This window comes from Hoplias malabaricus, chromosome Y, assembly GCF_029633855.1.
Source record: "Hoplias malabaricus isolate fHopMal1 chromosome Y, fHopMal1.hap1, whole genome shotgun sequence".
NCBI classification, from domain to species: Eukaryota; Metazoa; Chordata; class Actinopteri; order Characiformes; family Erythrinidae; genus Hoplias; species Hoplias malabaricus.
The window spans coordinates 20,685,209-20,697,961 of NC_089820.1; the positions used below are offsets into that span (position 1 = coordinate 20,685,209).

The window sequence follows — 12,753 nt, forward strand, 5'->3', positions numbered from 1 at the left end:
TGTCCACTGAGAGATATTTGCATTACTACCTGCAGGGCAGTAGCAGGGGTGTCCAGGATATCAGTTAGAGCGTCTCCTGGCTGGATTCTCACAACATCTACCACCAGCTTCTTTGTCCTTTAAAGTGACAGGCAAACAGGGAATAGAGAATACAGCTGTCAGGCTGGAGACATCATTATAAATGATGGCATGTTTCTCACAGTCTTTCCTGGTGAACTATAAAAAAGATGGTTTTTAACATAGTGTCAAAACATTAGCACTTTTAGCTCAGTATAACAATCTACCCTTTTACATAGGGCTCAAATAACTTTTTAATAATTAATAACTTTAACAGGCTAATTTTACTGAATCACATCTGTGCTTAAAAACACAGTATTATGATTATGACAAGTATGGAAATAGCACACAAATTCATACAATTAAAGGATTAACTGCCAGTGTTTGATATCAAAATATTTTGAGTCAGCGTGCACTCCAAACAACACATTAATGTAATCAGTTATTGGTGGTGAAGTATTGACTGGTGTAATAATCACTGGGGTGTGTAGGAGTAAGGGAAGGAGCTAAGTGCAGGAGGTTTTATTGCAATAAGGTAAAGGAAACTAGACAAAGGGACATGGCTAGATTCTGAGAGTAGAAAAAGAGAATTAGGTTAAATTACTTTGTTGGACACACACTGTACACATGAGAAACGAGCCAAAACATCAGAACACCATGTTACACTGATAAGTGACCTAGAGCAAGACTTCTAACAGCTCTATAATGCTGCTGCCAAATGCCATACATGAAACGTTTACTCTTCTAGAGATTCACATCTATGTGTTTGTGACTATATATCAGACGCTTTGGTCTAGTACGTATGAGAGGAGGAAACGGAGCAGTGTGTGTTAGCGCTCAGACAACGAGCTCTGACGCCAAAGCGCCTGCTCTGTTGGCAGCAGTGGGGAATATAGCCTGACTCACACTTCCTGCTTCCTCCCCAGAGAGGCTGAGCCCTTTGAAAAAAAAAAAAGCACCATGATGACCAGAGAGAGGACATGCAGCTGGAGTTGAACCCTAAATCTTACTGGAAGACTGGGATGGCAGATAATAAGGTCAAACGGAAAATGTGTTGTTTTTTCTCCAAATTCTCCTGATAACTTTACTTCTAGTGAAACCCTAAAACACATTAGTTTCTTAATCTGCTTTCTACATAACTTACACATTCATGTCATAGTAATTTCACTGTCATAGTAAACAATTAATGTATACTAATTACTGAATAAGCTGTAGTTTAAGGAGTACCTCCATTGTATTTCTTTGTACATCTTTATTTCAGCTACTTTAAGTTTCACCCATTGTGAACACAAACACAAAATAGACTGCTCCAGAGCTTCCAGTTTCATTGTGTCCATTTTTATATCAATTTTGGATGTGCTAAGGTCACCCAGTGCCAAGCACCTGCTAGAGGTGTGTAATGCGTCCTAGCACTGGGCTCTAAGGCAGCGGAGCTGTGTTCTCTGGAGTGACTGAGCTTAATCCGATAAGTCTGGGATGAATCGCTGTGGCTGTTGGATCCAGAACTAATCATCCAACATCATTACTTGACTTTACTAATGCTCCTGTGGCCTCACAATCCTCACAAATATTCTAAAGTCTTTTCTGCAGAGTAGAGACTGTTGCATGAGGTGGGTGTATATAAAGGTTTGGCAAAATAGTGGACCTTGTTTTGGGTCTTAATTCATCAGGCAGCAAAAGACAGGCATTTCCTTCCTAAAAGATAATTGATGGGAACTTTTCTAGTAGAATTAGATCTGACGTGTGTAATTTAATTACAAAACAAAGAATGAGGTTAAAGTACATCACTTCCCACTGTGGCATGGGTCCAATAGTTTATTTGGCAATGACGAATGTTCCATATAGTGCCACCTGGTTGGTTCTGACTCCTGGTGATTATATGGAAAATGATTCTTAAAAATATTCTTCTGTTTGGGTCTTCAGACATCTTAAGAACTTGCTTCTCTTGATTGTATCACGTTGCTGAACATCATCTTCCTCTTTTAGTACACTAACTGTTTCTGGCACCATTTCCGTGAACCAGTTCTTGTAATTTGTGTAAAGTTGACATATTACAGCCTGTAATCGTCAAGGGTCCTATTTGCTACTCAAGATACGCTGATTACGGTCATTATCAGATGATGCAAATTTATGCCAGTTTTCCTGGACATATTGAAAATGCACTGTAAACTGATTGAAATGAAGGAAATGAATTTGAACTAATTTTAATCACATCCACTATCCAAACAAAAGACAACAGTTCATATTTGCACCAAAAATGTCAGCAAAGCCAGCGTGACTTACTTCATCATCAGCCCCTTTGTGTCTTTGTCATCACCATCCAGCAGCTCAAACTTGTTGGTGAGTGTGAGGGAGACCTCAGTTTTGGACAGTTGACTCAGTGTGCTTTCTTTGTTAGGGTCGTTTGGATCCACAATACCTTCACCTGCATATAGAAAGAGGTTGGTCCGTGTGTTTACTCAACAACAACATCACAACTGTGTCTTAGAGCACAGTTTTTCCAGCTTGACAAAACCCACTTTGGCAAAGAAAAAGTGCTAGATAACAAGCTGATGAGTTCATCGATCCATAAAGTGGGAAAAGTAAACACCAAAATGTGTACAAGGGGTTCTCCAGGGCAGGGATTTGTTCTTAGTGAATTTTAATTGAATACACACTCCAAAAAAAGAGCAAGCTTTGATGTTTGGAAATTATTAAACCTTTGAATATGTAGATTTATTTTACCAAGCAGTGACTCCATATCAGGAACATCTCCCAGGTCCTCCAAAAGCTCATGAAGAAGGTCACTGGGGTCTGGCGCTATGGCCTCCTTATGCTCCAGCACAAGCTGACGGACAAACATGAATATGACTCATAAGATACATTACATCAAAGACGTTAGGACACACCTAATAAACCTACTGTGTTGAATCTGGTGTGTTTGTGCAGGGAAATCTTTCATTCATTCATTATCTGTAACCCTTATCCAGTTCAGGGTCGTGGTGGGCCCAGAGCCTACCTGCCCCCCACCCTGGAGGGGGCACCAGTCCTTCACAGGGCAACACACACTCACACATTCACACCTACGGACACTTTGGAGTCACCAATCCACCTGCCAACGTGTGTTTTTGGACCGTGGGAAGAAACCGGAGCACCCGGAGGAAGGAAATCACTAATTTAATAATTAACAATAAAAATAATAATATACATCATTATTCAGAGTTAGAACTTGTATATTTAAAGTGAGCTGAACTGCAAAGATGTAAACTTAGCAAGTGAAATCATCTTACTTCTAGTCAGTTTTCCATTTCTAGAGAATTTGATGACTTTTTTTCTTTAAACAAATTATAATGAAGACACTTTCTCTATATAAAATCCCATAAACATGTGCAGTTGTCTAGGTTGAATAATTGTACTAAAATTGTATGGTTTTCGTACTCACACTTATGGGAAATTAGCTTGTATGGGGCTAGATTTAAAATGTTCTATTTGTGGAGGGTTAAACAAGCCTGCAGTGCTACCACTACCACAACACTGTGGTGTCTTCAACAATAGCACAGATCATAGGTACAGCATGTTCCTTTTTCACTGTTTTCCAAAGTGATTAAAAGCAGATCTAGAACTGAACGGCTCTGACAGCATGTGCTGAAGGCCATTATCTCTGTTAGCAGTGGGTAAGCGTGTGGAGGAGAGCCAACACAAAGGCCAGTCTTCAGCACTTCGCAGAGTCCTGCTACTAACCCAGGCCACTCCACCCTGTATTCTGCACTGTTTAAAAACTCCCCCAGCAAAACAGCAGTGGGCAAAGGGGGGGGGGCTCTCGCTGACCTATCCCATAAATCACTGCCACTGCTCATCTCCACCTACGTGCACATTCACAGCAGCAACATGGAGACTTCACTCTCAGGACTTCTGTGCTAACTGGCCAAGTTATTAGTGTTATCATACTTACCTTGTCCAAGGAAAAATGTATAGGATTTCCCCCTATACTCCTTCTCTGTTTTTCTGAGCATATGTGGTGACAAAAAAAGTATGCAAACCTAAAGGGGAGTACAGCTGTATGACTTTTCATGGATAACAGCATGTCATATAGTGTAACATGCATGAACATCTATTTGAGATGTTTGAGCCACTTTGAACAACACTGATGTAGGATGCAGCATGCAAGGACACATAGCTGTTTGTTTATTGGTTTGTTTATAGCGCCAGATCAAATCTAAATTAGCAAACTATTTTTTTTTTACTGAACTATTGCTTTAAACTGCAACTTTAAAAAGATGGCTATATTCTCACTTAGTATATGTAGAACGGACTTAAGCATGTCTTTCTCATTATTTTTCTATATATTCAGTATGGCTGTCTGTCAGCCATACTTTTTTGCAGCGTAACGGTCTTGGCTGTGGTTGTGTTTGGTTGCTAAGGCAGTTGATGTGCTTAGCAAGTGGACTGGGCATGAGAAGGGTTCACTCTTCACTGTTTCCAAGACATCAGCCTGTTGTTATCCAGGTTGCATGATGCAAATACAGTGTGCTGAAACTCCTGGGACAAGCACAGCAGCCTTTACAGACTCATGGCTGAGCAGCACAACAGTGTATTCCACTTAAAAGCACTCTATACATTTTTAATAGATCATACCATGAAAATGAATGAAATAATTTTAGTGTTTTAAGTACCATTTACTGAAAATGTCTTTTGTTGCTCCTTAAGATAAAATAAGCAAAGCCTTTTGCATGTTGTATGAATTTACTGCAGGTAGTGTTGCAGTTACACAGCTCCAAGGACCTGGAGGTTGTGGGTTCGTTTCCCGCTCCGGGTGACTGTCTGTGAGGAGTGTGGTGTGTTCTCCCTGTGTCTGCATGGGTTTCTTCCAGGTGCTCCGGTTTCCTCCCACAGTCCAAAAACACACGTTGGTAGGTGGATTGGTGACTCAAAAGTGTCCGTAGGTGTGAGTGAATGTGTGTGTGTGTGTGTTTCTGTGTTGCCCTGTGAAGGACTGGCGCCCCCTCCAGGGTGTATACCCGCCTTGCGCCCAATGATTCCAGATAGGCTCTGGGCCCCAACGCAAGCCTGAACTGGATAAGGGTTACAGATAATGAATTAATGAATGAATGAATGACTTTACTGCACTGCACCCTGGCTTACTGGGATTAATGGACTAAAGAACACTGTCAATGTCTTTAATAATAGTGGCCTGTGCTTTGTTCACTCTTAAAGTAGCACTAGGTAAGATGTGGGTAATTTGCTCCTGGGGATCCCCCTAGTACCACTTTCACAGCTCTGTATTGAAATCAGTGGGGAGGGGAGGGCAAGGGTTTCCTACCCTCCACCAAAAGTTACATAGTGCAGTTTCTGCAGTGCTGAGCCTGGAGTAGCAGCAACAGAGGCTCTATTCTACCAAGCACAGCTTCAGATTTAGAAGAAGCTGTAATTCTAAGGTAAAATGATTATGTAGTGTTCCTTTAAACATCACTTAATCGAGTTGATTTGAGATCAGATAAAAACTACAGTACACTTATCTGTTTCTAATTCTTATGTAATTAGACCAATAGTTTTAAAAATAACAAACCTATATATTTCCATCTACTTCCCTTTTCTTCTTAAAAAACTTTCATACAGAATGGACACAAAGGTACATTAAATGATTTAGTGCCACAAATGTGCAGGCAGAGCGTCTGAATCACTCTCACTAGCTAGACAGAATACAAGCACAGGACATCATGTCCATTCTTCACACACATCTAGTTAATGAACGCTGCTGGTAGTGACAGTGTGTCTGTAGGCTTTCTGTAGCAAACTGACTCATACGGAGTCATGGTCACGTATAAACCCTCCAGCTCACTAATGCTGATCATCACAGAATGACTCTGTGAAATGCTCATATTATTGTGTTAGTCAACGCTTACTGAATGAGTGTTGATGATCTCCTCAATGGAGATGTAGATGACAGGCTTGCTGAGCGTCACCATGTCAGAGTACTCGTCCACGTTGAACTTCTCCTCTGGTGCAGGGACGTCACATGCAGCCTGGAGGAACAGCCTGCAAGAATAACAAATCCTAGTTGTTGAACTGAATAAATTCAGTACTGGTAAAGTCAGACACCAGCTTTGTGTTCATTTAATTTCTAGCAAACACCCATTACATACAGGCTATTCATTTCATATGTAAGAAAACTAACATTCTACTCAAACACACCTCAACCATTTTACAAAGGATTTGTGAAATGGCGCCTTGAGATATTTCTAAGGAAATCAATGAGTCTTGAACTTTGGAAATATTTACCAGAGGCGTGAAATATCACTGCAGATTCTTTCGAAAAACTGAAAGAAAGTCGCTGTGATAAAAAGGTGGATGCCATAGAACATTCATTTAAAGCACACCATTGTACACTAGAGAGGGTTTGTGGAAACCCTTCTTTGGGTAATCTAGCTGACAACAAGCATGTTGTTGAATTAGTTGTGGGTAAATTGAGTTCAGTGTCAGTGACATTAAATCACTGTTTGTTGTCACACTTAAAAGATTATTTTATTTCCTATATTCAGCATAAACAGAGAGAGGTGAAAAAGAAAGGTCCTGAAGTTGGGGATTTCCAGCATGTGTGACTCAAACAGCAGGAGAGGGAGCAGTGATAGTAATAAGTGAGGGCGGTGTCCTGTGAAATCACTTTTCCTTTAATACAGCACACACACACACACACTTCTCCTCTTTGCTGATGCCACACATCAACACAAAACCAATTCATTTCTTTTCACCTCAGTTTCCACTTCTGATGAACCTTTGCTGACCAGCGGGTCACCAGCATTGAGAACGGCTGTCCCACACTTCCTTAGCTCACATAGACTTCTCAGAAATGCCCACAACGGTTGCACAATCGCACATATATTGTTTCTGGAAATTAGAGTTAGTCAAAGCTTTCTGTAATTGTTAAAGAAGCTGTTTTCTATCTGTACTCAAATATGTGAAGTCATATATGAACAGGCATAGTTTTAAAGCCTGTATCTTGGTTTTCTATTAAATTAAATTAATCTGGCTGCTCAATTTACAAACTATTTCTTATGAATATCTTCTGAAAGTCTAATAAACTTTGCTGTATTGTAGAATGGGCAATCTTAAATGGGGAAAGGTTACGTAACCTTTATTCTGACCAGTAACAAGGCTAACTTGGCTCTCTTCATGTCATACTGAGCCTAAGGCTGCCCACCACTCCGGGCGTGTGTGCTCACTGCCCTTGTTTTCACTGGTGTGTGTATGTGTGTGTGTTTCACTGCAGGACTTGGGTTAAATGCAGAGAACAAATTCCTCTGTGTGCAAGCACTGTGGCCAATAAAGTGATTCTAATTCTAATTCTCATAAGAGACTCTGTATAAACTCTGCATATAAACTCCTGAATAAACTCTGCATTTATTCCATGTCTCACACCGAGTAAAACAAGCTCAGTAAATGATCCATTTGCTCCAAGCCTCACAGGACATTTCAGATTGATGTTGTGTCTGTAAATGGGCTGAGAACTTGATTATATAGTGTTTTATAATATATCTGCTTTGTGTTTTCTATTTAAACTTTGCTGAATGCTTCACACAACACCCATGTTTAGTGTTATAATACATATATAATATATAAACATATTAAAAACTATTTTAATATATCATGCTTTTCACAGGGTTTTCAGAAGATTAACCTAATCCAATCTTTGACTTAAACCTCTTAAGTATGCTGTCTTCTTACCTAAATTTCTGGTAAGTGGCAGAGATGTAACTGTTCATGGAATTGAGGTGGTCACTTCTGTCTTCAAACAGTTTGTTAGCGGCAGCATGCTGCAGCATCTTAGCCACGGAGCCCAGGTTCCTGCGCTGGTCAGAATGCAGCTGACCTCCGGCAGTCATGTCTATAATGTCAAAGCCGTCTGGAGCCACTATGGCTGGGTTCATGTACCGGTAATAAAGCAAGTTCCCTACAATCTGTTTCAAAATTAAACACAAAGAAAGAACAGCTTCATTGCAGGGACCAAAAAAATGAGCCCCAGGGTTTGGGGCGCTATGATTCAGGATGATTTTTAAGCAACAAACACTGTATCTAGTTAATGACAGATGAGAAACTCTATTGAAATATTTCATATCTGACCTTTAGTAGATCATCTTCAGAAGCATCAGGGAATTTTTCATGAAGTGTATCCTTCAGAACCTTAGCCATGTATCTCATGCCATAGCTAAATGAAAAAATAATAACCATCAGTGTACAATTAAAATGTAATAGGTGAGCTTTTTATAGATTTGCCAATGCCATATACATGATAAAGACAAGTCCAAACATTGGGCTTGTCTAGATACATAAATGTATATAAGGTCTTCCTCCTGGTTTTAAGTCATTTAACTTAATTCACATTAGGACTTGTTAAAGCTGTATTGTTAGAGCTGCAAGTTTTAGTCAATAGATGTCTGCGCTGTGTACACTGCATGGTTTTCCATAAAACTCTCACAGATCTGTGGCTTTACTTTTCTGATCTGCTAAGGAAAGTAGTAAAAATCCGGTTTAACCTTTTTTTAAACTGAAGTGATCCTGTGAACCTCAGTCTAGTTTTCAGCTCTAGCAAAACAACACTGCGCTCTAGTGGAGAATGAACACTAAACCTTTACAGATAATCATCGGAAAACAAGTCTTTCAGTGAATCAATGGAAAACATATCAAACGAGTGCAATATCAAATGCCCAAAACAGCATGTGTCTGGCTGACAGCCTCTAACACTTACGGGATGGTGTCCAGTGATGACGTGATGGAATTTAGCACTTTGTCTGTGACGGAGCGCAGTGTCTGATTGGATGTTTCCAGCCTGGCCCTCACTTCCTCATGAGATAAAGCCTGTTCTGGTGTGACCTCATAGGGTAGTTTACTGAGCAAACAAACAAACAAACAAAAAGAAAGAAACAATAGAAAAGAAACAATTAATATAACAGCATTCACACCACCACAGACATACTTTTTTTACTCATCTTATTAAACTGTGTTTGCTAAAGCAAATTATTTATTTAGTGATTTTTAAACAGTATTAATATGTATGATATAATTTTCAGTACCGGTCAAGTATCAGCTTTAATTTCTAAATATACACATATAGATCAACATGACGTTAAATATAAATATATAAAGTGCCTGGGTATTTGATCACAATGTTAAAACAGTTGAGTGCCAGCACCCACCTTGCCTCTCCAGTAGCTGTCTCCAGCTGGTTAACCCAGGCTTTGTAGATGTCTACTGGGTTAGTGTTAATGCACAGGCTTCTGTCTTCAATGATTTCTTTGACCACTGGAGAGAGCAGCTGCCTCAAAGCGTTCTGTCCTCGAGCTCCACGGTTAAAGCTGACTACCATCTTAATGACTGTAGGGTTCCCTGTGACTATGTCCTGGACCTGGTCCACTTTTGACCTGCCAGTAACAACAATTAAACAATTAAAAGAGCTGTGTGTTATTTCTGTCTGACTGGCATGTTACTGAAAGTAAGAGAAAATGAACTAAGCATAATCTGTCATTTTCATTTGGCAAATTAATTTAAAATATATTGGGAACTTCATATCACTTCCTAAATTGTACATGATAAAATGATAAAAATCATGTGTTTTCTCACTTGATCTCCTCCCGGAGGGCTGACTCAAAGAGCTTGAGCAGCAGGTACTCCTCTCGCTGGTTAGAAGCGTAGTTATACAGCGTGAAAATCACTGTGTCCATGAACTTGGTAGACTTGTTCTGAGGCATCTGAAAGATGAGCTTGGCCAGATATGAAGGATTTGTCTGTTTCAACAATAACAAGACAATGTAAGTATTTACACCAAATATTTTGAGATTTTTTTGGTATTAGGGTACGTATTTGTTTTATTTTTAGTTTTGGGTGTTTTGTTTTTGATTTAGGATGATTTTAAAAATGTTTGTCTTATTTTGATTATTACTGCTTTTGCTTGGACTGCAGAAAAACTAGTGACCACTTTGTGGAACACAATGGGGATCAAAATAAAGAAGTCCTTTACAAAAGCCTGAGAGCACATTTTAATTTAAATGTTACTACACATACTAAAATGGAGTCTAGATAAAATCAAATGTGTACTCCTATTTTCACTGTAGTGTAAATTTACAAACCAAAACTCCTATAAGGATTTATTAACTCCTAGGATTTATTACAATTACTTCAATTAAGAATTAATTAGTTTAAAAACTATGTGACCAAAACCATTTAAATCTTTTAGTCAAATCCTTACTTGTAGTAGGTAGAAGAGATGTTGGTAAGCCTCCAGTCTTTTCCTTTTCTCTTTACTCAGACCCTTGATGCCCTGCTTGTCACCCATGGCCAGATCCTCTTTGTTCATTTTGTTCTTTTTTGTCTTCATTTTCTTACTGAGTGACACCACGTCCTGTTGGAATAGTGCAGGAAATAGTTTCCTATTCAGTCAAATTCCTCTGAATGTATAGATAGGACTTAAACGTCTAAATATTTCTCTACTTAGAAATGCAAATATTATTTCACAGGGTTAGGGTATCACAGGGAATAAATTCCAATTTCACAACCTGAAGTGTGATCCTGTTTTTCACCAACAGGCCAATTTTAATATCCATCAGGTTCAGGTCCTTCTCCATTTGTTGATTGGCACGGATCTTTGTTACTACTTCCTCTCTGAGCTGTGTCATTTCCTGTTCCTCTTGCAAATCTAGGCTGCTCTGTTCCAGCAGGTGGGCAAACTTGCGGACCACAGAGAGAGGAGGGTCTTGAGCACCAGCTACAACACACATCAATAAAGATAATTTAAAAATAATCAAAAGCTAAATTAATATCAATGATGCCCCCTTGTGGACAATCTCAGCCTGCTAAATACAAGTGAGTGAATTTGTGAGTCAGTTGGTTTGTAAAAGCATAAATAAAAGCACACACACACATATATATATATATATAAATATATAAATATATATATATATATATACATACATACATACATACATACATACATACATACACACACACACACACACACCACTTGGCTCTCTTTACTTACTCAGAGTTTTGTAATCATCTCTGGCTTTGTTTGCCTTAAAAAAAGCTTGAATCTTCACTATCTCATTTTCCTAGAGATAAAAAGGTAAATGTTAATATTCCTATTTAATCTTCTGAATTTTTATCATAAACCTTCAATATGTACTTTAAAAACCTCACAATATGCAACAATCAACCATACAATTATGACCACCTCCTTGTTTCTACACTCACTGTCCATTCTCTGGAGTTCAACTGACAATAGAGGAGCACTTTGTAGTTTTATAATTACAGACTATTGTCCCATTTCTTGCTCTTTATACTTTCTTTCCCAAATTCACCATGTTCTTCAATGGTCATAACAGGACGCCACTGTTGTGAGTGTTAAAACAAGGAAGTGATCATAATGTTATGGTTGATCAGTGTAAATATTAAATTATATAAATTCTGGATCACTTACATGGTCTTTGAAATACTGTAGTCTCTTTGTGTATGCTTGCCTGGCTCTCCACATTTTCACCATGGACTGTAACTGATTTATGAACACGACATTGCATTATTATAAATACAACCACAATTTAATGTTTATTTAATGTTCAAACTGATCAACTTTATTGTTTTTTGCAAATATTCTCTCATTTTCAATTTGAGGTCTGCAACACGTTCCAAAAGAGTTGGGGCAGGGGCAACAAAAGACTGGGAAAGTTGAGGAATGCTCAAAAAAACACCTGTTTGGAACATTCAAAGCTGACATCATTCTGAAAACCATTGTCAATGAACAAAGTTTGTAGCTCCATCTACAAGTGCAAGTTAAAACTCTTCCAATGCAAAGCGAAAGCCATATATCAACAACAAGCTTCTCTGGGCCCGAGCTCATCTGAGATGGACACAAAGTGGAAAAGTGTCCTGTGGTCTGACGAGTTCACATTTCAAATAGTTTTTGGAAGTCATGAACATCGTATCCTCCATCCAAAGAGGAAAAGACTGTCCAGATTGTTATCAGCGCAAAGTTCAAAAGCCAGCATCTCTGATGGTATGTGGGTGTGTTAGAGCCCATGGCATGGGTAACTTGCACATCTGTGAAGGCACCATTAATGCTGAAAGGTACATACAGGTTTTGGAGCAACATATGCTGCCATCCATGCAACATCTTTTTCAGGGACGTCCTGCTTATTTCAGCAAGACAATGCCACGCCACAATCTGCACGTGTTACAACAGTGTGGCTTCGTAGTAAAAGAGTGCGGGTGCTAGACTGTCCTGCCTGAAGTCCAGACCTGTCTCCCATTGAAAGTGTGTGGTGCATTATGAAGCAAAAAAATACAACAACGGAGACCCCGGACTGTTCAAGCAAGAATGGGAAAGAATTCCACCTACAAAGCTTCAACAATTAGTGTCCTCAGTTCCCAAACGTTTATTGAGTGTTGTTAAAAGGAAAGGTGATGTAACACAGTGGTAAACTTGCCCCTGTCACCACTATTTAGGAAGGCTTTGCAGGCCTCAAATTCAAAATGAGTGAACATTTGAAAAAAAAAACAATAAAGTTTACCCATTTGAACATTAAATATCTTGTCTTTGTAGCGTATTCAATTAAATATAGGTTGAAACGGATTTGCAAATAATCATATTCTGTTTATATATTTTGGTATAATTCGTATAATTTATTTTTGTTTTAGACAACATCCCAGCTTCATTGGAATTGGGGTTGAACA

At 38.9% G+C, this 12,753-nt stretch overlaps 1 protein-coding gene across 1 annotated transcript in view; it reads right to left on the reverse strand.

Annotated features, from left to right (window-relative positions):
* LOC136678233 (ras GTPase-activating-like protein IQGAP2) overlaps positions 1-12,753 on the reverse strand; it is a 66,495-nt gene that overhangs the window by 3,710 nt on the left and 50,032 nt on the right. Inside the window, exons 21-33 of the mRNA XM_066656200.1 lie at positions 11,504-11,575; positions 11,066-11,135; positions 10,584-10,792; positions 10,277-10,429; positions 9,652-9,815; positions 9,228-9,452; positions 8,780-8,920; positions 8,155-8,239; positions 7,759-7,991; positions 5,940-6,072; positions 2,782-2,884; positions 2,341-2,482; positions 30-117 (exon numbers count right to left, since the gene is read on the reverse strand). Coding sequence (XP_066512297.1) covers positions 30-117; positions 2,341-2,482; positions 2,782-2,884; positions 5,940-6,072; positions 7,759-7,991; positions 8,155-8,239; positions 8,780-8,920; positions 9,228-9,452; positions 9,652-9,815; positions 10,277-10,429; positions 10,584-10,792; positions 11,066-11,135; positions 11,504-11,575 — 1,818 coding nt within the window. The remainder of the gene's footprint in view (positions 1-29; positions 118-2,340; positions 2,483-2,781; positions 2,885-5,939; positions 6,073-7,758; positions 7,992-8,154; positions 8,240-8,779; positions 8,921-9,227; positions 9,453-9,651; positions 9,816-10,276; positions 10,430-10,583; positions 10,793-11,065; positions 11,136-11,503; positions 11,576-12,753) is intronic.